Genomic DNA, 22,352 nt, shown 5'->3' with positions numbered 1-22,352 from the left:
AGTATTTCAAATTTAGGATAAGAGAGTTATAATCCCTCTTTATGGGGGAAATAAATAAATGAAGTGTAGATGGATCTTTGAGGAAATGGCCAAGATAAAAAAAAAAAAGAAGATGAATAGCCAATCACTGGAACCATGAGCATTTTATTCATAATTACTTTTTAAAGCATAAAAATGGAGATTAATTTGTGTCTCCACATCAGGACAACTGCTGTGTCTCCTTTCCCACCTCCACTTTTGTTTGACTAAGGAATGACCTAAAGAATGCAGCTATCACTTAAGAATATAATACAGTTATTTTGCTATATTAGTACAACTTGTGGGTTATAGATACTTTAGTTTTTTTAAGCTACAAGCTAAATTAATTCAGTTTCAGTGAAGAATTGTCACGTCTCATATTGAGCTGTTTAGGATAGAAAAGCCTAGACTCTCAGACTTCTTTAACAGGACAAAGGAAGATAATTTAGCATCTGCTATTTGCAGTTCAAAGAGAAACTGCAAATAAGGTGATAGGACTTTCATTTATTTAATCATATTGGCTCACTGATATTTTTCTATAACTATTTTGTGAGATTTAAAAATTCTTTATGTAAGAATGGATAACTGTCATAGCCATGCAGGTTTTTTTTCTCTCAAGCAAATTAAATTCATATTTATAATGACATTTTGCTACTTCTTTAGTCCTTTGCAGAAAGCTTTTTGGCTCTGAAGAGCCATTGAAATATTGAGTTTGGATATCCAAAAGAATCCTGCTAGGTGATTAAAGAAAAGGAAGCCAAAGTCTAGAGTAGGAATGTCTTAGATACACTGTCATTTTTGTAATGCAGTTCTTTTTGCATTTATCTGAAAAATTAATTTTCCCTCTCCAATTTACATTAGCTGAAGCCTGTGGCAGTGGCATTATGATAACATGGTAAACACTAGAAATCTATTAAATCTATAGATAAAAATACAGAAACCAGAGAATAAAATTTTCTGTCTCCCCCTTTTTAAAATAGCTTTCTCAAAATAAAATAATAGTTTCCTTGTCCCTAGAGATTGGTGATTTGAACATATTTATCTTGTAGCCAATAATAATAAGTTAATGAACCACACTCATAATAATGGTAAAAAAATAACTATAGCTTACATTTAGAATAATAATAACTGCTTGTTATATAACCAACGAAATGTGCTAAATGGTTTACAGATTTATCTTTTATAATACCTCATAAGTGTATTATGGGTCTTATTTTACAGATGAAGAAACTGAGATTCATAAGAATTAATTAGCTTTCCCAAAATCACACAGGTGGTAGTAGTGGTGCAGAACCAGGATTTAGACTCAGATCTGTGGAATCCCATTCACTGATTCAACAACTATTAATTGCAAATTTGGTGCATTTAAAAAAACTGATCATTGTTCAAGTTTGTTTAGAAACAGCCATTCTCTTTCCTGCCAATGGATTATTGTCACATCTAAGGAACCATTGGAAAAGGAAAGCTCTTTTGTGCCTCCTCCAGAAAGTCATTTTTCCCTTTGTGAATTTATGTTTGTCTCAGTTGAAATTCCCGTTAGTCATTTGGACTGGTGATTGTACACTGACTTGATGAGTTTGGCTCAGTCAATAGCACTAATGTGTCTATACCATTAGTGCTATTGACTAGCACATAATGTGTCTATACCAGATAGTGTTTCAAATGAATCCAATTGCATCATCACCATTTGGGTCCTGGGGGGGCTACAGCTTTGTGAATAGGGACACTCCCAATAGTAATGCTCACCACTCCTGTGGGATTTTGCCATTTTCCAGATGCTTTCCTGTGGGGCATCTTATTTGAACCTCTCAGTGACCTCGGGGGTAGTTAACGTCATTTTTATTTTATAGATCCCAGAGCTAAGATACGTAAAGTCAAGTGACTTGTCAAAGGCACACATATAAAATTGGATGACTCTTGCTATGATGCCTCTGCTTTCTGTTTCTATGCCTTGTAGTATTGGAGGGGGGGGCGGGAAGTATGTTGAAGGTTCAGACATCTCTCCACTTTCTCACTGGAATTGAGAAATCACAGCCCATCCGGGAGCACCCATGTTATCTGCTCTGCCCACTGAGTTCTGAAGTGCTGCTGTCACCCACTTGGGGAGTTCCAGCAGTGTGCGTTGTGAGTCTGTCTCTTCCCTGTGGACTTGGTTAGCAACTTTCCTGTTTGGCTTCAGTCCTTGGGCATCCCTGGAAATGAAAGAAATGTACAATGAAATGAAGTAAACTTCCAAGCACCAGTGGTAGAGCTGCCATTGGCTGCTCTTACTGACAGCAAGAGGCGGCGGTCCTATAATCAGAATTCAGCCAAGTTCTCCCTGGATTCAAAGTGAATCTGTTTTTTCTGTGTCAAGAGTATCCCAACTCAGAACAATGCTAGTCATTATATATTTTATTTTGAGAAATAAAATGATAGATTACCTGGGTTCAAATCTCTACTTTGCCATCTGCTAGCTATGAGTAAGTTAACTCACTTTTCTTCCTCTCTTTTCTTATCTGTCAAATGGGAACATAAAGGCACCTACATCATTAGACTGTTGCGCAGATCAAATGAGTTAACACACATAAAGACTTAGAATGATATAGTCTTTGGCACAGAAAACGTGCTGGTGTGTATTAGCTATATATTCCCTATTGTGGGCTCTATGGCATGGCCCCTGTGCAGCAGTCTTGGCAAGACTGTTCAATTATCTTGAAATAGGCCAGTGGAGTGCTGGTAAAGCAGGTCAATGGAAAAAATAAAATCCCTTATTGGTAGTGATTGCCAGTTTCTATGGTGTAAATACTTCTACCATGGCCAAGGTACAGACTGACCCTTGGCGTTGGAAGGAGATGCACATAATCAACTCTTGCTAGCTAGCAGCCAGCTCCAGCACACCACAGAAATAGACCTTCAGCTATAAGATCATTCAAGTAGCTGCCAATTAGGATGACCCTCAGCTCATAGCTGTTCCTTTTTCTTTTGGTGTGATCCCATTATTTAGGGTGTTTCTAGTAATGGGGAAACCAGGCCATAGCTGATTGACCTATATTGGGCTAACTGATTTTCTTTCCAGGAAGGTCAAACGTTACTCTTTTCCATTAAGACTGGAGGTTGTGGTCAAGTTATTCTATCAACAGTAGGTCTTCTGAAGAAGGGTTTAGGACTTCCTGCTACTGAGGGTCCTGGAGCAACTTTCTCACTGACTCTCCTAAAGCTCACTTGTTAGCGCTTTTCTTTTCCTCAGTTTATCCAAGTATCCTTCTAACACTTTCTCTTTTTGCTGTTAGCCAGAAATAGTTTCTTTTACTTGCAATCCAAATAAACCCAACCAAAGCATGTGTTTAGTCACACCATGCCTCCAGCGTTAGAATTACTTTCCTGGGATTTTCTTGACATTGCCTTCTGTTGTTTGTACCAACACTGTCAGAAATGGGTATGAGGGAGCCCAGGCCCTTGTTGACAGCTCTGACTTAGCCAGAGTTGCTCCTGTTACTGAATTGGCCTCAGCTTTACCTACTTGTGACTTTCATCCTGAAGTCCTAGTTCAAATCTTAGGGTGCCCCTGGGGCAAGCCTCCTCTATGTTACTCTAACAGATAAGAGTTAACTACATGCTCCCAAGTCTTCTCTGGTACTGATTATTCCTGTGTGCTAAAATCCAACAAAATCAACAACAGCAACAAAAAGAGAGGCAGAGCATGTCATATTTTACACTAGGCCTTTCTTGCCACCTTTAGATATGATTTTCCTAAAGATTGGCATTGACTAACTCAGCTTTTCTTTCCTTTTGTGGTCACTGAAGACTCCTAGAAGGACCTGGAGCTCATGTCTGATGGGGCCTATTTGTGAAACAAAGATATTATTCTCCGCTTACATCCTAAAGATACCATACCAGAAACAGACACTGGCACAGGGATGTTCACCCAGTACAAAACAACTTGGGTTCGACATGGAATTTATAAGGCAGCCAGCTTGGAAGTGCCAAACACTCTTCACAAGGAAAGCCCTTACCTATGCAGAGCAGAAGAGGGTGTTCTCACACATACCCTGATAGTAACATGCAGCAATCACATGAATGTTTTCCAGACCCTGGAGGTCATGGACCAATCGTAGGAAAAAATATTTTTTGGAGAGCAACATATGCTTGCTAACCTAGTTAAGCTATTAAATAAGACTATTCAAGTTTTAACTGTTATCATCATTTGAGAAAGGGTCATTTTAATTTTAAGCATTAGAAAGGACATTACTGAATTTCACAATAAAAAGCTGCTGTTCCCGAGAAAACAACTCCCACAATACGTTCCTACATCCTCACGTGTGCATGCAGGCATGCTTGAAAATGTCAGCACTGGTCAAACCAGTCTTTTGGTTGGCACTTAAGGAGTTACTTTATTTGACCACATTTTTTCCTTGGTGGTGGTATTCTAACATCCTTTAAAGTTATGCAACTAGGAACAGGCATAAGTAAGAAAAAGAGAAATAATTTTAAATGACTGAATCCTCTCAGCTTTCAATCAGACACTTATCCCATCTGGCAGCCACTCTTTTCCTTCCAGAGCCCTTCCAATCCTACCCTCCCTTCACACTCAGCTCTCACCCTTACCCTTTGGGAAGCCTGCCCCTCTCATCCCAGACCAAAGGGACATTTCTTTTTTGCAACCAATAATTGTAGTGAAATGGCCAAGTTTAGTTTTTAACGTCACAGACTTGGATTCAAATTCCAGTTCTACTTTTAAAAGCAATCGGAACTTGGATAGCATACTTAAATATAAGTCTCAGTTTACTCAGTTTTACAATGGATATAATAAAACTTTCTCTTGGAAGGCTATTTTGAGCAGACTAAATGAAAATGTGCTTTACTTATGCCTTGCGTATATGTATAGTAATCAAAATGATTATTAACAATTGTTTATGCTATATCTTAACAATGAAGACATTAATCAACTATTATCTTTTGTTTTATGATTTAAGTTTTTATATGCTTCTTCTTTCTTTACCAGAACAGTTTGCAAGCCTTAACCATTGCTGATCCTTCATAACACCTAGCATTGTATTCTGTCCATAGTAAATTCTCTTTGGATATGGTAGAAATTAAAACACTGGTTAACAACATTAGACTGTTCTTTTAAGGTACCACCTATAGGTGTGCAGTCATCCTTAAGGATGCCTACTTCTTGGGCCTCTCTTCAGTGGGACTTTGTGTCCCATAAGGGTTCTGTAGCCCTATTCTTTCTTGACCTTTGCCTTATATCTGATAACTTGAAGTTCAAATCTAAACAGGGGTGCTTGGTTACTGGTCAGTGGAGCTAGGAAGCCTCAAGGTTGTCCAGGAAGATAGATGATCCAATCTCAGCAGTCAACAGATCAGTATTGCATGGAGTGGTAATCAGTGTCAGGTTGGAGTCAGGTGACCAGGATGTTTTCTCACTAAGTGGTTTTCCAGGCCTAGGGGCCTCTCCTACGGGACTGAGTTCTATCACCTTTCTGGGTTCCTAGGCCTCCTTTCCCCACCTCCAATTTGTGTAACAGGCTCTCCTGCAGACTGGGTGAATTACCTCTAGTGGTCAGTCTTGGGTGCATTTTGGATATTGTGGAGAAGGAATTACCTCAACCTTTTACATCTCTGAGGATATAAAATGATAAAGAATTAAAAGGATCTATGGGCATGTATTATAAGCAAACAAAGAAACCAATAAAACTGCTTTTATTTTGGAAGACTATTAGGTTGAACCATACAAAATTTCTGATATTCAATTGTTTCTGACCCATAAAAAAGTGAACTTCATATTATTCAGCCTACTAGCTATGACTATGAGGTTTTATGTTTCTGTTTGTTTATTTTAAGCTTCTGATTGCAACTGGATTGCACTGGACATTTGGGATGAAAAGGATGGGCTGGGAGGGAGCATTTGAACTGATTATCCTAGTATTTGATACATGCTGCAGAGGGAAATGCCACATGTATTCTTTGCCCAGCTTTTAGATTGGGAAATGGGATTCAGGGAGATCTTCTTTGCATGGCATTGCTGATGATCCAGCATTTGCACATGATGGTAATAGAAGGGTGTTTCTTTGTGTCTGGTAGCATCATCACAGGGTCAGCCTGTCTCATGACTGAACAATCTCTGGGTTCTGCTGTGTTAGCAGTCTCTGAGTTCTGCTGTTAGACAAGCAGGGATGGTTTCTGTCTTGCTTGTCCCCATTATTTCTGGTACCTGGTACACAGTGGGCACTCGATAAATATGTGTTGAATGAGTTGATGAACTGCCTCTGATCACCTGGCTAGTTTATTCTTGCTTATGTGGCTAGTAAACAGCCACTCTAGAGGAACACATTCAGTTTAGTTGCCTCAGGTTGGACTTCGTAATTTCATATCTGAAATGTTCCTGCTTCCAGTAATCGCTCCTCCCAGGGTAGAAATCTCACTTCTGTGAGCCACAAGGCCACCCATCCTGTAAATCTGAGACTGCTTTCTATACCATTGTTTCTTGGGCTGGCTCCCTTGCGATTCTTTCCAGATGTGGAGCTCTTCCAGGTAGTTTACCAGACCCTTTCCTTCTGCAGCCGCTATCTGGTTTCAGGTTCCTTCAAACTCTGGGAAGGAGCACTGCAGTAGCATCCAACAAATTGTACTTAAGAGTTCAGAAATTTCAGGTAACTAACAAATATAACTTTCTGTAATTTAGGAATACACGAACTGAGTCTTGCAGCTCTTTGTTTGGCTTGTCTTTCGAACTGTTGCTTAGTAGTGCAGTGCTCTAGCTGTGTGTACATAGATGCATGTTTCTATACTTCTGTAATTTGGGCTCTGAAATTAATTTATGGTCATTGAGTATGCTCTTCTGCCTCCTTTTCATTTAAAGGCTATGATGCATTGGTGAAACTTTGCAAAGGAAACGGCCGCATGTATTTGCTTTCTGTCCTGTTGACATAATCAACAAGGTCATGACTAGTGAGTGTACATTAGATAGGCTTAGTGTGTTTTCATAGTGGCATTTTAACCATTTCTTCCTAACACAGAACTAGTATGAATTTTGTCTCACTTCTTTTCCTTACTGTGCAGAATAAAGTATTTCTAATCTCGGTCATTTGGACTTTCAGTTATTTCCAGAAAAGCATTTTCCTTTAGTTTTCAGGTATGAAGCCCCCTTTGGCTTGACAATCTATTTTATTCTGGGTGTTCTCTTAGCAAATTTATGGCAAGTACAGAAATGCTGAGACTGTCATTCATTTGGAAGAATCTCTATGTCCATTAAATGACCTCTTTTAAAAAAAAAAAAACAGGCACCTAAAACTTCCTTGTCATCTCTTAACTGACTTCTCAGCAGTCCCAATCCTGTATTAAATGATAATTTGATGATGAATTATTTGAAACTAGACTTTAATCAAAGAATAAAAAATGTCAGCAGAATGGGGATTTGAATATGAAATGTCCTAGCTCCCCCTGAATCATGGATCTCTCTCCCATGGCTAATGTTTATTATTATTGTTTTAATAAGCACTCTTTCTGGTATCTTTTCTGAATATAGATCATTAGAGATGTAAATATAGAAAAAAAAATTGAAAAGGGCAGTATTTATTGCAATGGCCACAAGATGGCAGACCTAAAATCCAGACTTCGCAAAATAGTTTAGACATTTACATGAGGAATTGCATCCTTGAGGATGCCTTAAAAGCCATCAACTTCCTCCACCCTCCCAAAAAGTCTCTCTAGGTTGTCTTAAATTGCTGTCCAGTTCTGTGGCAGGCAGAGTAAGGGAGAACAGCTTTGATTAACATTGAATCGACAGCTTCAGTAAACAGATGGGATTCTGTTTAGCCCTCTCCCAGAAGGGATCAGACCTTCCTGCCCTTCCCAGAAACCTGCCCTTTTCCTGGCTACCACCATCACCTGCAGCACACAGACATGCCACTCTGTGTTTCCTTCTCCTGTGCAGAAGCACAACTGCCTTTTCCCTTCTCGTGAATAGAAATGCTCTCAAAGGAACTGCCTCCAACAAGCTCACTATTATGTTTTTCTCTTCAAAGATCCACTCCACCCCAGGCTCGGTGGCTCACACCTGTAATCCCAGCACTTTGGGAGGCCAAAACAGTCAGATGACCTGAGGTCAGGAGTTCAAGACCAGCCTGGACAACATGGTGAAACCCTGTCTCTACTAAAAATACAAAAATTAATCAGGCATGGTGGCAAGTACCTGTAATCCCAGCTACTCAGGATGCTGAGGCTGGAGAATCACTTAAACCCAGGAGGTAGAGGTTGCAGTGAGCCGAGGTCGTGCCACTGCACTCCAGCCTGGGTAAAGAGTAAGACTTATTGCAAAATAAATAAATAAGTCCACTCCATGGAGCCTTAATTCAATTTTATTTTAATGTTGTGCTAACAGAATTCCAGAATGTGCCCCCTTCTGCACATATTCCTCTCACAGTAATGGCATAACAATCTGTTTTGTTTCTTATTACAATTTAGCCTATGGGAATATTCTATTCCATGTAAACATAAACAATGGAAGGTTTGATTTAACACAAAATATTCAAATTAAGAAGGGAAATAATCTAGTTCAAGATGTAAGAAGACAATTTGCTGCTCTGTGCAAAGACTGAGAAATAAATCTTAATAGCTTTAAATATACATTAGAGGGAAAATTAAAACATGTTGTTTAATTTAACATGTGTTTAAACACATAACCTCACTTCACCAATAAGAAAAAAATAATTGATTGGATGCCATGGAGGCTAAGCCTCGATGTCAGTGGCCTATTTTCTGGTAGTTACTCATTTCCAACCAAAAAGTTAATGCAATGAGACAGTCTCTTGACAGTAACTGATTACCCATGGACAATAGGTTTAGTTTAGGCGGATACTGGACAAAGCTCTGTCCCACAGTGAAGTCCAGATGTATTTGGTTTTCTCATTATCACTCATCTGTAACCTTCCAGAGATTCTGGTTAGGTGTATTTCACATAGAAAGCTACCTTGACAGAGTTGAATGGTCAACAGAGAGGCTTTCTTATTGAACAGGAATAACAAGAATGACCAAGCACCATCATCTAACATTACCACTAACAGAGGGTATTGCAGTGTGTCATGCGAGTCCCTTCATTTCACTCACCTTCCCTGCTTTCTAGATTTCCCAATTTTTAAAAGTATTTTTTCCCAATGGAAGAATCTTTTAATTTGAATTTGTTTGACATTGGTTAGATTTAGCATTTGACTTTGTACCTTTCAGAGCACATTTCCATTTCTCAGTTCCTCAAACTATGTGACATCATATCCTGCTTACTTCCCACATGGTCTTTCCTATCAGTTTGGATGGAGTGATATTGAAAAGTTATTGACCAAGATATTGACAGTTATTGGCCTGGCTTGTCTGGGAGGCAACTCTTCTATGGTTAACAGACTCCTCTTCAAACTCTGTTTTCTCCTTTAAGTCTGTTTGTAGAACAGATATCACTCATGAAAGTCAAATGTAGCAATTAAAACTAACCAATTTTAAAGATTCTCTGAAAGTTTGTCTTGAAAGTAAGAGACCAATGAGCATGTTTAGATATATTCAATATAAAGGGGAGCCTATAGAAAGTAATGCGAAACTTTTGAATCTTTAACTTTGGTGGGGTCTATGTCATTTAATAAGTAAATGTTAGCATTAATTGTGTGGTCATGTTAGGCACTGAACAAAATCTTTAAGTGCATACTCACTTTTAATTCTCACAATGATCCTGTTACTGGTAGAAGGTCTTGACTGCAACTTGTCCAGTTTCTTGGTGTTTTGATCAAAGAATTGGACAAAACGTACAGCAAAGCATGGAAAGAATGAAGCAATGAAAGAATGAAAGCAGGAATTTATTGAAAATGAAAGTACACTCCACAGGGTAGGAGCAGGCTGGAGCAGCGGCTCAAGGGCCTGGACACAGAATCTTCTCAAGTCCAAATACCTCCTAGAGGTTCTCCATTGGCCACGTGGCACTCACCTCATGTAAATGAAGTGGTGGCCTGCAATTGGTCTGAAAGCAACCAATCAGTGGCTAAGGAGAAGTTACAGAGTTGCACTTCTGTAACTGTGCAAAGGAAGACTAGGCTGGCAATCAGTCTGACTGGTTGCAGAGAGCCAATTTCTCATCTGCTACACAGAAAAGGTTGGAGGTTGCAAAGGGTGTAACCTCTAGTCCTTCTGTTATTTAGGTAGGGAAAGTTTGGATTTTCCTTTCAATTTAGTTCTAGGAAATCATAGTGAAATGGCCTTAGGTTCCCTGCCTCCAGACCTTGTTCTCCTGCCTCAGTCTAAGAGAGAGTTATAATTGTCCGTCTTAGATTATTTATGAGGAAATTGAAGTTTCAGAGACAGTGAGTAACTTACCTAGGGTCATAGACCAAAGGTACCACTGAGATTCAAACTCCAGTATATTTGCTTCCAAAGCCCCAGCACTAAATAAAGATCAGTACCTCCTCCTTTTAAAGACTTGAGCAGTATTTTTTATGTGTGTGTATGTTTTTTAAAAAATCATAATAGGCTAAAGTGCTCAAAAGAAATATTTTCTCTTTTTTTTTTTTGTTTTTTTGTTTTTTTTTTTTGGTGGATAGGTGTATAGTAATGAGCAATGCCTCACACATATTCACTGCCAAGACCTGGGACAATAGTCACTCCCATCCTTCATTTTCTTTTTGTCAATTCTCCAGAAGGACAGGATTTGAGAGAAACTTTTAGAATAGGGGGAGTAGCTCTTCCTGGCACGCCTCCTCCTCTGGATTTGGACCTTTTGTATGTGGGTAAATCCATTGGCTTCAGACTCACCAATATCCCTTTGTAGCAAGATGCCAAATGATGCTGGCATTTGCCCTCTTAGTGCCCTGAAGCACACAATGTTGGCACTTGAGAGGGTCCTGATCTAGCTGCACTTGGAGGAACCCCCGGTTGGGCCAGCAACCTCCCTGGCTTATGCACCGGGCAAGGAACAGGGTAGAAGCTGGTGTGTAGAGCAAAGAACCTCCACAAGACTCCATGGCCCCTGTGTTAGGAAACCAGTCATGTGCTATTAGGTTTCAAAGACAGAATTCTTCGTAATTGGAATAAACTATTCTTTTGAGGTCAGTTTTAGGTGGGCAACAGGGAGCAAACCATATTAAGAAGTCTGGGCTGCCAAAGCCTAGCCTTTATGAATCTGGTCTGTTCTTTGTCCTTGCTGAAACTCGTGCTTGTTCAAATATATCTCACCCTGTGGGCCCCACCTCATGTGAGCCGCTTCGCTTTCTGCGTGGCCCCTTCTGCACATACCATTCATCATTCTGCTGGTGGGTAGGGTTAATATTAATTGATATCAAAGAACTTTTCTTTCTCAAGATGGCATATGAAAATTCAGCTTTTAAAATTTAGGCAAATGAACATCTATCTCCTGGGTTGATCACAGCAAACCTCCACCCAACCCTCACCCCAGGGGTGAGAGAGAGGCTGTTTTGAATAGGATCTTTCGTCACCGTCTGTCTGAAGTCACCTCCTACTGAACTTACAGTTGAATATTCAGGGTCATGAGGGAAAGAAAACAGTAATTAGCTGAGAAAAGTTGATTGAGCGGACCCCCCCCCAATACGATTAGAACATGACTGCCTGGGCTAAACACCATACATAATATAGGTTCTCTCTTATATGTCATTGTCCAAACATTTCGTAATGGAGTGCATTTTTTAAGCATCTGTTTTTATAATTGAATGCGTTTCTAAAGATGAGTCAGCTAACTAAAACAAGAACCCGCAAGAAATAATGTGTTAATGCTTCTTCCCCAATCCAATTTATAATAGTTCCTAATTGGCCTGCCTCATTTGTAACTCCTGAAATTAATTTTAGATCCTCTTTCAGAGCTCAAATCATCATTAATAGAATGACAGCAATGGGGAGTGAAGTAGAAATGTTTACAAAGCTCCCTTTTAAATGGACTGTGATAAGTGAGGTAGCCATGTATTACCATCAGAGGATCCTGGAACTCTCTTTGTGAGGGCTAGCCACAGGCGACACTCGAAAGAAGGCATTTATCTTGGCAGGAGATGCCCTTCAGTCCTGTTTTGTTTTATTCCATGCGGGGTTTTTTTTTTTTTTTTTCAGGGTGGCTAAAACCATTTTTTTGGTGTTTTATTAGCTGTGTCTTGGCTACCTCCTACACACTGAATGACAGTTTAGGGTTATTAAATGTGTTCTTGCACATATTTTTATCCATTGTTAATCCTGACTAAATGTATGACAGGGCACAGAATTTCCCCCTTTTTTCATTCATTGTTGCCCATATTTGTTAAAGAAATTATTGCCCTTGACATTTGTTTAGGCTGCATTTTGATAAAATGCTGTCTATGATCCACTCTCTTAGCTTGGCATTCAGCAGACTCTTATAGATTTATTTCTCTTCACATTATCTTATCTTCCTTCCTAGTATATGTGGGCTTCCTTTCCATATTTTAAGCTACATTTTGGGGCATAGACAGATACCTTAGTAATTGTATACTTGAGGATGGCAATGTTCTCAAGATAATTTCGCAAGCCTTTGGTATGTACTTAAACCTACTAACTGTCTAAGAATGGGCATAGATGTACTTTTCATGTTGTTTGTGAAAAGACAAAAGGGGTAGACTAAATGCTGAACATGATTTCAGGCTTATGGAACTCTCTTCAGGTTGATGAGAAAGTAATAATTTCTGAAGCAATACAAATCTGGGCTTAATTCTAGAATGTAATGCTTTCATTGGAGAAAATAATGACTTTTCTGTGTTTCTAGTTTATATCCAAGTGTATTGTCACTGGTATACTCTTTACACTTGAGCCTTTTTAAAAAAATGGTACATCAGAACTTGCAGTATTTTAGGTTTTCCAGTTTTTGAATGGCTGAACGAAGATTTGCCATGAGAAAAAAAAGCAAGAATATTTAATGTAAGCTTCCTAATCTATTTCAATGTTTGTGTTTTTCTTATTAGGTGCTTTCTGTCAATGTATCAGTAAGTTGGCTTGTGGAAATTGTAAAAGTATAGAATCTGATGGTAGGGATGGCAAACTGTCTTTATAAAGTTATGTTCAGTATACCCATCCTCAAAAAGAAACCCTGATCTTTAAGGCAGGGATAATGAAAACCCATAACTGCACACAATTAGCTCACAGTGATTTAAATCACAGGTTGAGTACCCCTCATCTGAAATGCATAGGACCAGAGTATTTCAGGTTTTTTCAGATTTTGGAATATTTGCATTACACTTTCCAAATGAGCATCTCAAATCCAAATAGCTAGAATGCTGTAATAAGCATTGTCTTTGAATGTCCTGTTGGTGCTCAAAACAGCTTGGATTTTAGAGTACTTTGGATTTTGGATTTCTGGATTTGCGAAGTTCAACCTGTGTTAGCTAAAGTCTATTTGCTTAAGAAAGAGTTACTTTAACTCATTTTGTAAAACTTTTTGCTTCAAAAACCAAATTCAATGGCTCTGTTAGCCTGGAATTAAGAGTTTGTTTAATTCTAGGCCTGCCATCCCTGTACAAATAGGTAATAGCCACATAAGCCTTAACATATTCAGAATACCTTGCTGAATATTTTAAAGTATAAAATGTTCATATTTCTTTAATTTTATATACCTTTTAATCTTCTATTAATGATTCTTTGATTTAAATGGACTAGAATTATTGAATGTATATCTCAATCAAGGCATTTTTGGGGAAAATATCATTAGTTTATGGCCAATAGTTAAATGAGGGTTTCAAAATATATATAATTTTAGTTACATTAATTTTATTTAGAGTTCTATGATTGTATAATGCCAGTATCTATAAAAATAGATTTGTTAGCCAAAAGCAAAACAAAATAAAACAAAACTACAATAAGAAAAAAGTTATAAAGAGCAAAATAGATTATTTTATATCAATATTAATTTAAGGTTAGTGAGTGGCTTTAAATATAATTTTGTTAGAAATATTTTTAATGTACTTTGAGGTTTGATAATTCAGGTTAATTTGACTTGGAACTGTATTTAATAACATTTGTAGAGAATTAGAAATTGATATATGTTTTTCTCTGGCAGTAAAGTGTTGACTGGAAATTAATTTGTTGTGATTTTTGGTGGTATCATGAGAGGAGAAATGTATTAAAGCTTGAAAGCCTAAATTTTAGAATCATAGAGAAAAGAGAGTTTAGAACAATTGCTTTTTGGGTTGATGATGACTTTTGAGTTATTAAAGCTATATAATATCAAATTTTGATACAGAAGAGGAAAATAGTTTGAAGCAGGCTGAAAGTAGACACAGGGAGCCTGGTTTGGAGATTACTACAGTTTTCCAAGTGGTAGATGATGTAGATCATATCAGACATTGTGTGTGTGTGAAAATGTATGTGTGTGTACCTATCTGTGCATAAAGAATGGGACATATTATAGGTAACTTGGGTGGGAAAATGAGCAGATTACATACCTGCTAAGATTTTGAACCATGTACCTGTAGTTTACTTGATGACTCAAAGCTTGACTTACAAGTGTTAAATGTTTATTCTTATGATATTTTCTAAGAATAATGCTTAAAAGTATAAGCAGAACAAAGTAAAAAATGGCCTCATTCATCCTGTCACCTTGAAATGGTGATTATTATCATTTTGATATACTTCCTTTCTGTCCTTGTTTCTTCCTATGAATATAGCTTTATGTTTTAGGGATCTTTTTGGATATACATTTGTTTGTCAAGGACTGTGAAGGGTCTGAGATCTTTCCTACTGGCATGCTAACAGGTTAGCCTGCCTCAGTTGCATGGATGCAGGCAGATGGCAAGAGATGTCTGGGCCAAAGATAAAGTATTTATTGCACATGGCACAGAATGAATAATTAGTATATTTGTGTCAATTCTCCTTGCTCCAAGTCTCATGGAAGCCAGTAGGATGGACTGGATGAACACATACATGCAGTCGTTTGTATTATCGGAGAGAAACCCTGAAATTAGAGAATCTGAATATTTTATATTGGGCAGTAACATGCCTACCTGCCTTTTGCTCTAGAAGGAGACACTATTTCATAGGGCAGTAAGCGTGTCTATCTTTTGATCCAAAGAGATATACCACTTCTGTCTTTCAAAGATAGCCTCTATACAAACATTCTTGAAAGATTGTCAGAAAAGAAAATAGTGCCTGTGCTTGTAAAATGTACAGAAACATGAGAGAGTCATAGAGAATTATTTCTCAACAAACATAAATATTTTCCCATGTCACTAAAGTTTTTTAATTAGCATTTTAAATAACTGCATATGTCTGTAAAAATGCAGTTGTAGGCTGGGCGCGGCAGCTCAGGCCTGTAATCCTAGCACTTTGGGAGGCTGAAGCGGGCAGATCATGAGGTCAAGAGATGGAGACCATCCTGGCCAACATGATGAAACCCCGTCTCCACTAAAAATACAAAAATTAGCTGGGCATGATGGTACATGCCAGTAGTCCCAGCTACTCAGGAGGCTGAGGCAGGAGAATCACTTGAACCCAGGAGGCAGAGGTTGCAATGAGCTGAGATCATGCCACTGCACTCCTGCCTGGTGACACAGTGAGACTCTGTCTCAAAAGAAAAAAAAAAAAAAAAAAAGATGCAGTCGTAGAGATGTAGTCAATTTACCTCTAGTCCCCAATTTTCCTAATACTGGTCCTTCAGTTTGTTTTCATTTAAAAAGCTTCACTTAGATATTTCAGTTTGGAACAGAGGGGATAAAATGTTGCAGTCACCTTGTGTGTTATGGCTAAAAGTTCGGAATGGTAGATAGCAAATAGGCTCTCTCTGATTTAAAGTCTATAGAGCCTCTTCAGCTCTGCCCTCTGTATGAATATGTACTGGCTGGAAGCCACAAGCATGTCTATTGTCTCGACTGTTATCCAAAGGCAGACAGGCTCTGTGAAGCTGGATATTAATGCTGCTGGTGGTAGTCCAGCCTGTACTGCTTTTCTTCTGGAAAATGGAGATATTTCCTGACATTTCTGCTGCTCACACATCTGTGTGAGCTTCAAACAGAAGCTCCTACTGCCAGGCATTAGTGGGGCCCAGAAAACTCCATAGAAATCCCTGCAGTGAAAAGGGAATGATCTGAGATCCAAATAATGACCACCGTGTCCAAACATCTGGAGAGGGCCTAGTCTGGTGATGGGGATTAAAGAAAGGCAAAACAGGATCATGATCAGGTTTTAGCCCTGGGGCTTGTGTGCAAGGGAAGTTCCCATTGTGGAGGCTTCCTTGGAGCTGTGGGGGCTTCCAAAGTATCTAGAATGTTTCAGAAGAGACACAAATGGTGGGGATAAGACTTTCTCCATGGAAAGGAGGATTCAATGAAACACACCCAGGAGAGCGATTTCCTACACAAAAATCATCTCAGAAAATTCCAGGTTAAAATTTGTGACAGATGTGGTCATAAAATTGTACTGTAAAGATTAAAGGAGGTAACTTTCAAACTTTTCTGAATAAGCAATGACTGTAGGTTAAGCAGGAAGCAAAGCATTCTAATTTTTTTTAAAAATGAGAGGAAGAGGCATCTGGTGATATCTTCAAAGTCTGTGAAAAGTAAAAAATGAACTTACTTCTTCCTTGAACTAACATTTTCGGGCACCCACTATGTGCTGAGGGATCTTCTAGAAGTTTGAGAATTGGTGGTATACAAAATTGGTGAGGTCTCAGTTTCATGGAGCATCAAATCTAGAAAGCAAATAATAAATAAGATTCTATCAAATGGTGAAGAATGCTATGAAAAAAATGAAGCAGTGTAATGTGACCGCCCACCGATTTGGACATGAGGTGGTCTAAGTCAGTGGTCTGTCACAGACATGCAAGATGAAGAACTATGTGACGCAAAAGCACAGAAAGGCAAAGCTGTGAGGTGAGGACAGGGTAACATTCCCGAGGACTAGCAGAGACCTGGAATGAAATATGATGGAGCCTAATGATTGAGGAAGGAGGAGGGGAACAGAGCCCTCTCTGGTAGTCAGGGCTAGTTGGTATAATGTGTTGCAAGCATCAATAAAGGGTCTGGATTTCAAGTCTAAGGGGTGATGCAATGAGTCTTTACCCAACACAATGGTGGAATCTGAAAGATGACTTTACTCTCTTTACCACGAAGATCAATGAGTAAGCTTTTATAGCGGTCCCCAGTGAGTGATGCTGATGGTTGGTTGATATTTTTATAGTAGTGCATGAGTTTAGATAAGGGACGTACTTTTAAGTAAAACCTACTGAAGTTGTCAGTGTGTTGGCTCTGGATAGAGAAAGAAGGAAAGAACTCAAGGACGACTTCTAAGTTCAGGGTTTGCACTACTTAGTGGATATAGTGTAATTACTGAAATAAGGAAGGCTGAGGAAGTAATTGTTTCCAGTGGGGTGGCAAGGGAACATCATTAAATGCATTGAAAATAGAACAGGATTTCCAGTAAATATCTCTGCCCACCTTCAAAAGAAAATCTTGTATGAAAAACGTAATACATGAAATGCTACCAGTTTTGGGGAGTTTTCTTAGAGTAGCTAGAACCTTACTTGGTGCTATAGTTTGCATGTGTCCCCCAAAAATTCCTATGTTGGAAACTTTATTGCCAATATAACAGTATTAAAAGGCAGGGGCATTAAGAGGTGCTTAGACCATGAGGGTCATAAGGGTGAAGCCCTCACAAATGGACTAATTCCCTTATCTCAGGAGTGAACTAGTTTTTGAGAGAGCAGCTTGTTATAAAAGCAAGCTTTGCTTGATCTTGTGGTCTCTTTCACACTTGCTCACTTGTCCCTCCACTGTTCTGCCATGTTAGTACAAAAGCCCTTGCTGGAAGCTACCGCCATGCCCTTAAACTTCCCAGTCTCCAGACTCATGAGCCAAATAAACATTTTTTCTTTATAAATGATGCAGTCTCGGTTATTATCTTATAACAGCAGAAAACAGACTAAGACTCTTGGCAAAGTGATGGATGGATAGATGAATGTATGTATGTTTGGATGGGTGGTTGGATGGATAGATAAATGTGTCAGCAATGAATGCTCAAATTAGTTCCCTCCCATTTCTAATACGTGCCCACATCTATGAAGTCATTAAAAGATTCCTCTCTCAGTGCCTGTAATGTGCAGGTCTGAGGAATTCTGACCCAAATGACTTTGTCCATTCTGAAAGCCAAAGAGCTAGTTTGTCTTAAGTATTATTCATAATTTCTTCCCATTGAGACAATACTCCGTGGTTCATTTCAAATATAAATACCAATTCTTTGGGGGTTTTTTTACTTTATAAAAATGATCTCAATCATCTTTATTTTACCAGACAGGAAGCGCTACTTGCAGCCATCAGTGAAAAAGATGCAAACATTGCTCTGCTGGAATTGTCTGCCTCCAAAAAGAAAAAGACACAGGAAGAAGTCATGGCCCTCAAGCGGGAAAAAGACCGACTAGTGCATCAATTAAAGCAGCAGGTGGGGCTTCCTGCAAGAAAGGTGTGTTTTGTCGGGTTTGGGGCTTTGGGGGATTTCTCTGGGTTTTAGCTACTCTTCATTTTCCCATGTCCATCCTGTGGGCTCAAGCAGCTAAAACCAGGTAGAAGCGCAGTGGTCCCAGTTGTTGCTGGACACCATTTTACTGCTTGTCTGTGTTTATGTGCATGTGGCTGGGCTTGTGTGGTTTGCACCCACTGCTGTTTGCCTTTCTTTTGTGCCAGTATCAACTCCCCAGACAAAAGCTCTCAGTTCTCTTCCTTCCAATGGACTTTCTTTGACTTCTGATTAAATTCTAGAAACTTACAATTAAATTCTGGGCAACTTCTTTCCTGTTGGACCTGTTACCTTCCATCTTGCTCACTTCTGATCCCTGTAAATAACTGCCCTCGTCTAGGTTTTTAGGTTTCTTTCTCTCTATTCTTCCAACTTTAGTTCTTGGACTGTTTCCTCCAATAGCCTTCAGACAAGGACCATCTCCTAACACTACCAGACCATGCTTAGAGAACACCCAGCCATTATTCACTCTGATTTTTAAAAATCACCTGTTTGCCCCATTATCCTGTTTTCTCCTTTCTAGGCCACTGTATTTGTTTTGAGGGACATGGAAGGAGGGACATAGTTCTAACTTATACAGAAAGTTCCTTACTCTTTGGAGGGTCTTCTGGAAGTGGCTTAAATGAAAATAATTATACCTGAAGCATATGGAAAATCATCCATGAAATCATCTCCTCTTCATGTAACTTAGTGACTCTTGTAAGCAATGATTAAAGCTATTCACTAAGATTCTAGCTCATTATGAAACTCACTCAGCTCATTATGAAACTCACTCAGCCACCTTGCAGGGTGGCTACCACATTTTAGCTAGGGCCATACGTGGCTCTGAAGTTCTCTAATGGCCACACAGTTACCATGTGGAGTGTGTCCATATTGACTTAGCCCCTAGGGCAGGCTCTCTGCCTGCTAGAGTGATCTGTGCTGAGCACCATGGGCAAGGTGAGTGGAAGGGAAACCTGAAGGAGTAAGTACCCTCCCCTTCCAATGCGACCAACCCTTTTGCCCCTCAGGAAGGAAAAGTCATACATTGGCTCTGCCCCAGAGTTCATTTCTCATGGGGCTGCCTTGTTCAGAGAAAGAGACAGAGAGAGAGAGAGAGAGACACTATTACTATGCCTGGGCACCCTCTCCTTGTAGAGGGAGGTTCCCAGTCACTGCCAGACACTGGGGTCATTCCACAGAGTGGCATGCCTTGCTAATGCTGCCTCAGAGGTTGGGGATTGCTTACACCTGACCTTTTTGTTTGAAGCTGTGCATCTTTTCCACTGAGTTTTCTACCCCTTGGCCACAGACAGTCGAAATAAGCATCCTTCTTTGCTTTTTCCTAATTCCTTCCCTGTGCCTTGCCCTCCTGCACCTAACCATTGTAGCTTTCTCCCACAGGTTTATAGACCTAAGAAACAGCTTTTGAGCTCGAATATACCATGCACTTGTGGTGCTGGCTACAGTCCAGATATTACGGCCAAGTACCATGTGTCCAGCTACGATGCATACATGATCCAAAGGTCTCAGGTCAGTCAGCTGCTAAAGAGACACTTGCCCCCACTATTGGGGGTGGGGGTGCATAAGAGCTCATCTAATCTTGACCTTTACCTCTTTTGCTGATTTCTAATACTCTAGGGCTATAAAGTCTGAGACCATAAATGATTGTATTATATCATGATTTGCAGTGTCATTTCATTTATTGTCTATATGCCAATGGTTCCAGACTTGGCAGCCACCTAATAGGGCCAGCTGTTGCTGAATTAGCTTGGTGGAGCTGCAGAGCCAAGGCTGCCAGAAGGCTTCCTGTCAGATAGAGTGAATAATTTTTCCTTTCTTTCTCTTAGATACTTTGCTCCTCATGTTTCCCTCTACTTTTCCCAATAAGGAATTTTAAGACTACCTTTTTTCTTTCTCAGCATCATGAAAATGCACTTCTTGATTCCAGTAAGGATTGAGCATAGTCCTTCAGTTTGCTCCTAGGAACCTGCACAAAGCCTATATTCCCTACAACAATCCTGGATTTTGGTGTCATGGGGTACATTTGGGAAACCCCAGCTATGCAGAGTTCAGCTCCTATATGTGCTAAGGCAGTGTCTGAAGGGCTATTGTGGAAAAGGAGGCAGTGAAAGAAGAGGACGGGCTTCTTGTTGATTTAGGTCTGATACCCTTCCCCACCCCACTTACCAAAGAGCAGGAAAAATCACCTGAATTTCAGTATCCTTATTGCCAATGATAATGATTCTAAAAACAGTGATTAATGTGCTATCAAAGCAATACGCTTTTATTGGGCATTTACTCTCCGCTAGGTGGTGTATCCAGTGTCACTCAGAGATGTCCTATAGTCCTCACGGCAACCTGTGAGGGTGTGCAGGATTATCTCCCTTTTCTAGTGTGGAATAACCAGTCCAAGTACTCACAGCTTGTAAGTGACAGGGCTCAGACTTTAGACAGTCTGCTGGATTCCACACATACCCCACCAAGTTCAGGGAGGAACTCAGAGTATCAAGCAAAATGATATTCCCAGAAATTGTGAGGGTCTCCTTATCTTCATAAACCTAAAGTAGATGCCAAAAAAACCATTTAAGAATGTTCTCCAGCTGTTCACAAACAGTAGGTTCTGCCTGGAGTTCTTAGGCTTAGGCTATTTGATCACACCAACAACAGTTACTAATACTTTTGAGCTCGCATTATGTGCTAGGCATGAATCTAAAGGCTTTACATACATCAACTCGACACCTCCCAGCAAGATTGAGGGTTTGATACTCATAGAGAAGGAGCCAGAGGCCCAGAGAGGTTGGGTATCTTGCTCAGCCTCAAAGTTGGATACACCATAATGCTTAAGGAGACTCTTTGCCAAATGATCGTAAAAGATGATACCCAAAGTCAAACTGCTTAAGGTGAATCCTGTTTCTAGCATTTATTAGCTGGGTGATCACAGGCAAGACACTAAACCTTCTTGAACCTCAGTTTCCTCATCTGTAAATTGGGCTAAGAATTCAAAGAGTTATTGTGAGGTGAAAGGTAAACCATGCGCTCTGCACATGCATGGCACATGATAGGTGCTATATATGTATAAGCTGCTATCGTAACTACTGTTACTATTAACACTACTAGTAGTGCCACTACTACTAACTGATGTTATCACTGCCAACCCTCAGAGGGGGTTTAATTTTGATTTCATCATTACCGTTTCTGTACACAGCTGGGTACATGTTAAGAACACATTGTTGAGCTGTGGCAACTGTGGCAGAAACAGCACATAGATGTTGACACCTAAGCCTTCCTGGTCCTCCTCTCCTAAAGCCAACGCATTTGTGGAGCAGTGAGCAGACGTCAGGAACTCTGGGCCCCAGGTCCCAGGCTGCACTGAGGAGGCCATAGTGCTTATGAAATTTTCTTGGTTTGTGTATGCAGCCCACTTAGATATGAATGAGGGAGGGCAGTCCTGGGAGGGTGAGTCCCAGACCTCAGTTGTCTTGACATGCAGAGCTGACTTGGAAGAACAGAGCTCTTTCAGGGACCAGGCCAATGAGAAGGGAAGGCCTGGCCTGCTCAGTCTTTCTATGCAGATACTGAGGCAGACTGGCTCATAAGAGATGCCACCCTCTTCAGATTGCCTTCTATTTTCAAGATATGGTCTCACTCTGTCACCCAGGCTGGGGTACAGTGGTGCAGTCACAGCTCACTTCAGCTTCTACCTCTTGAGCTTAAGCGATCCTCCCACCTCAGCCTCCCAAAGTGCAGGGATTATGGGTGCAAGCCACCATGGCTAGCCCAGATTGCCCAAAGCTCAACTTATCTTAAAGAAAGTCTCTCCCCTGCCCAGGCCACCACAAGTGACTGAGGTATTGCCAGGCACGTAGTAGGTGTTCATTAAA

At 39.9% G+C, this 22,352-nt stretch overlaps 1 protein-coding gene across 50 annotated transcripts in view; it reads left to right on the top strand.

Moving 5' to 3' along the window:
• The window catches only part of ERC2 (ELKS/RAB6-interacting/CAST family member 2), a 973,896-nt gene that overhangs the window by 724,938 nt on the left and 226,606 nt on the right, over positions 1–22,352 (top strand). For 29 of the 50 annotated variants that reach the window (XR_013527394.1, XR_013527393.1, XR_013527389.1 and 26 more), the window contains one exon: positions 18,267–18,414. Coding sequence is in view for 29 of the 50 variants with exons in the window: in XM_035274352.3 (XP_035130243.1) it covers positions 18,267–18,414 (148 nt within the window). In the remaining 21 variants the exon portion in view is untranslated. Of the gene's footprint in view, positions 1–18,266; positions 18,436–22,352 lie in introns of all 50 variants that reach the window. The other 21 variants (XR_013527376.1, XR_013527375.1, XR_013527378.1 and 18 more) reach the window with 1 other exon arrangement.

Source organism: Callithrix jacchus, chromosome 15, assembly GCF_049354715.1.
Source record: "Callithrix jacchus isolate 240 chromosome 15, calJac240_pri, whole genome shotgun sequence".
Lineage (NCBI taxonomy): Eukaryota > Metazoa > Chordata > Mammalia > Primates > Cebidae > Callithrix > Callithrix jacchus.
The sequence above is the reverse complement of the archived record's forward strand: the minus strand, read 5'-3'. Positions and strand labels throughout refer to the sequence as shown.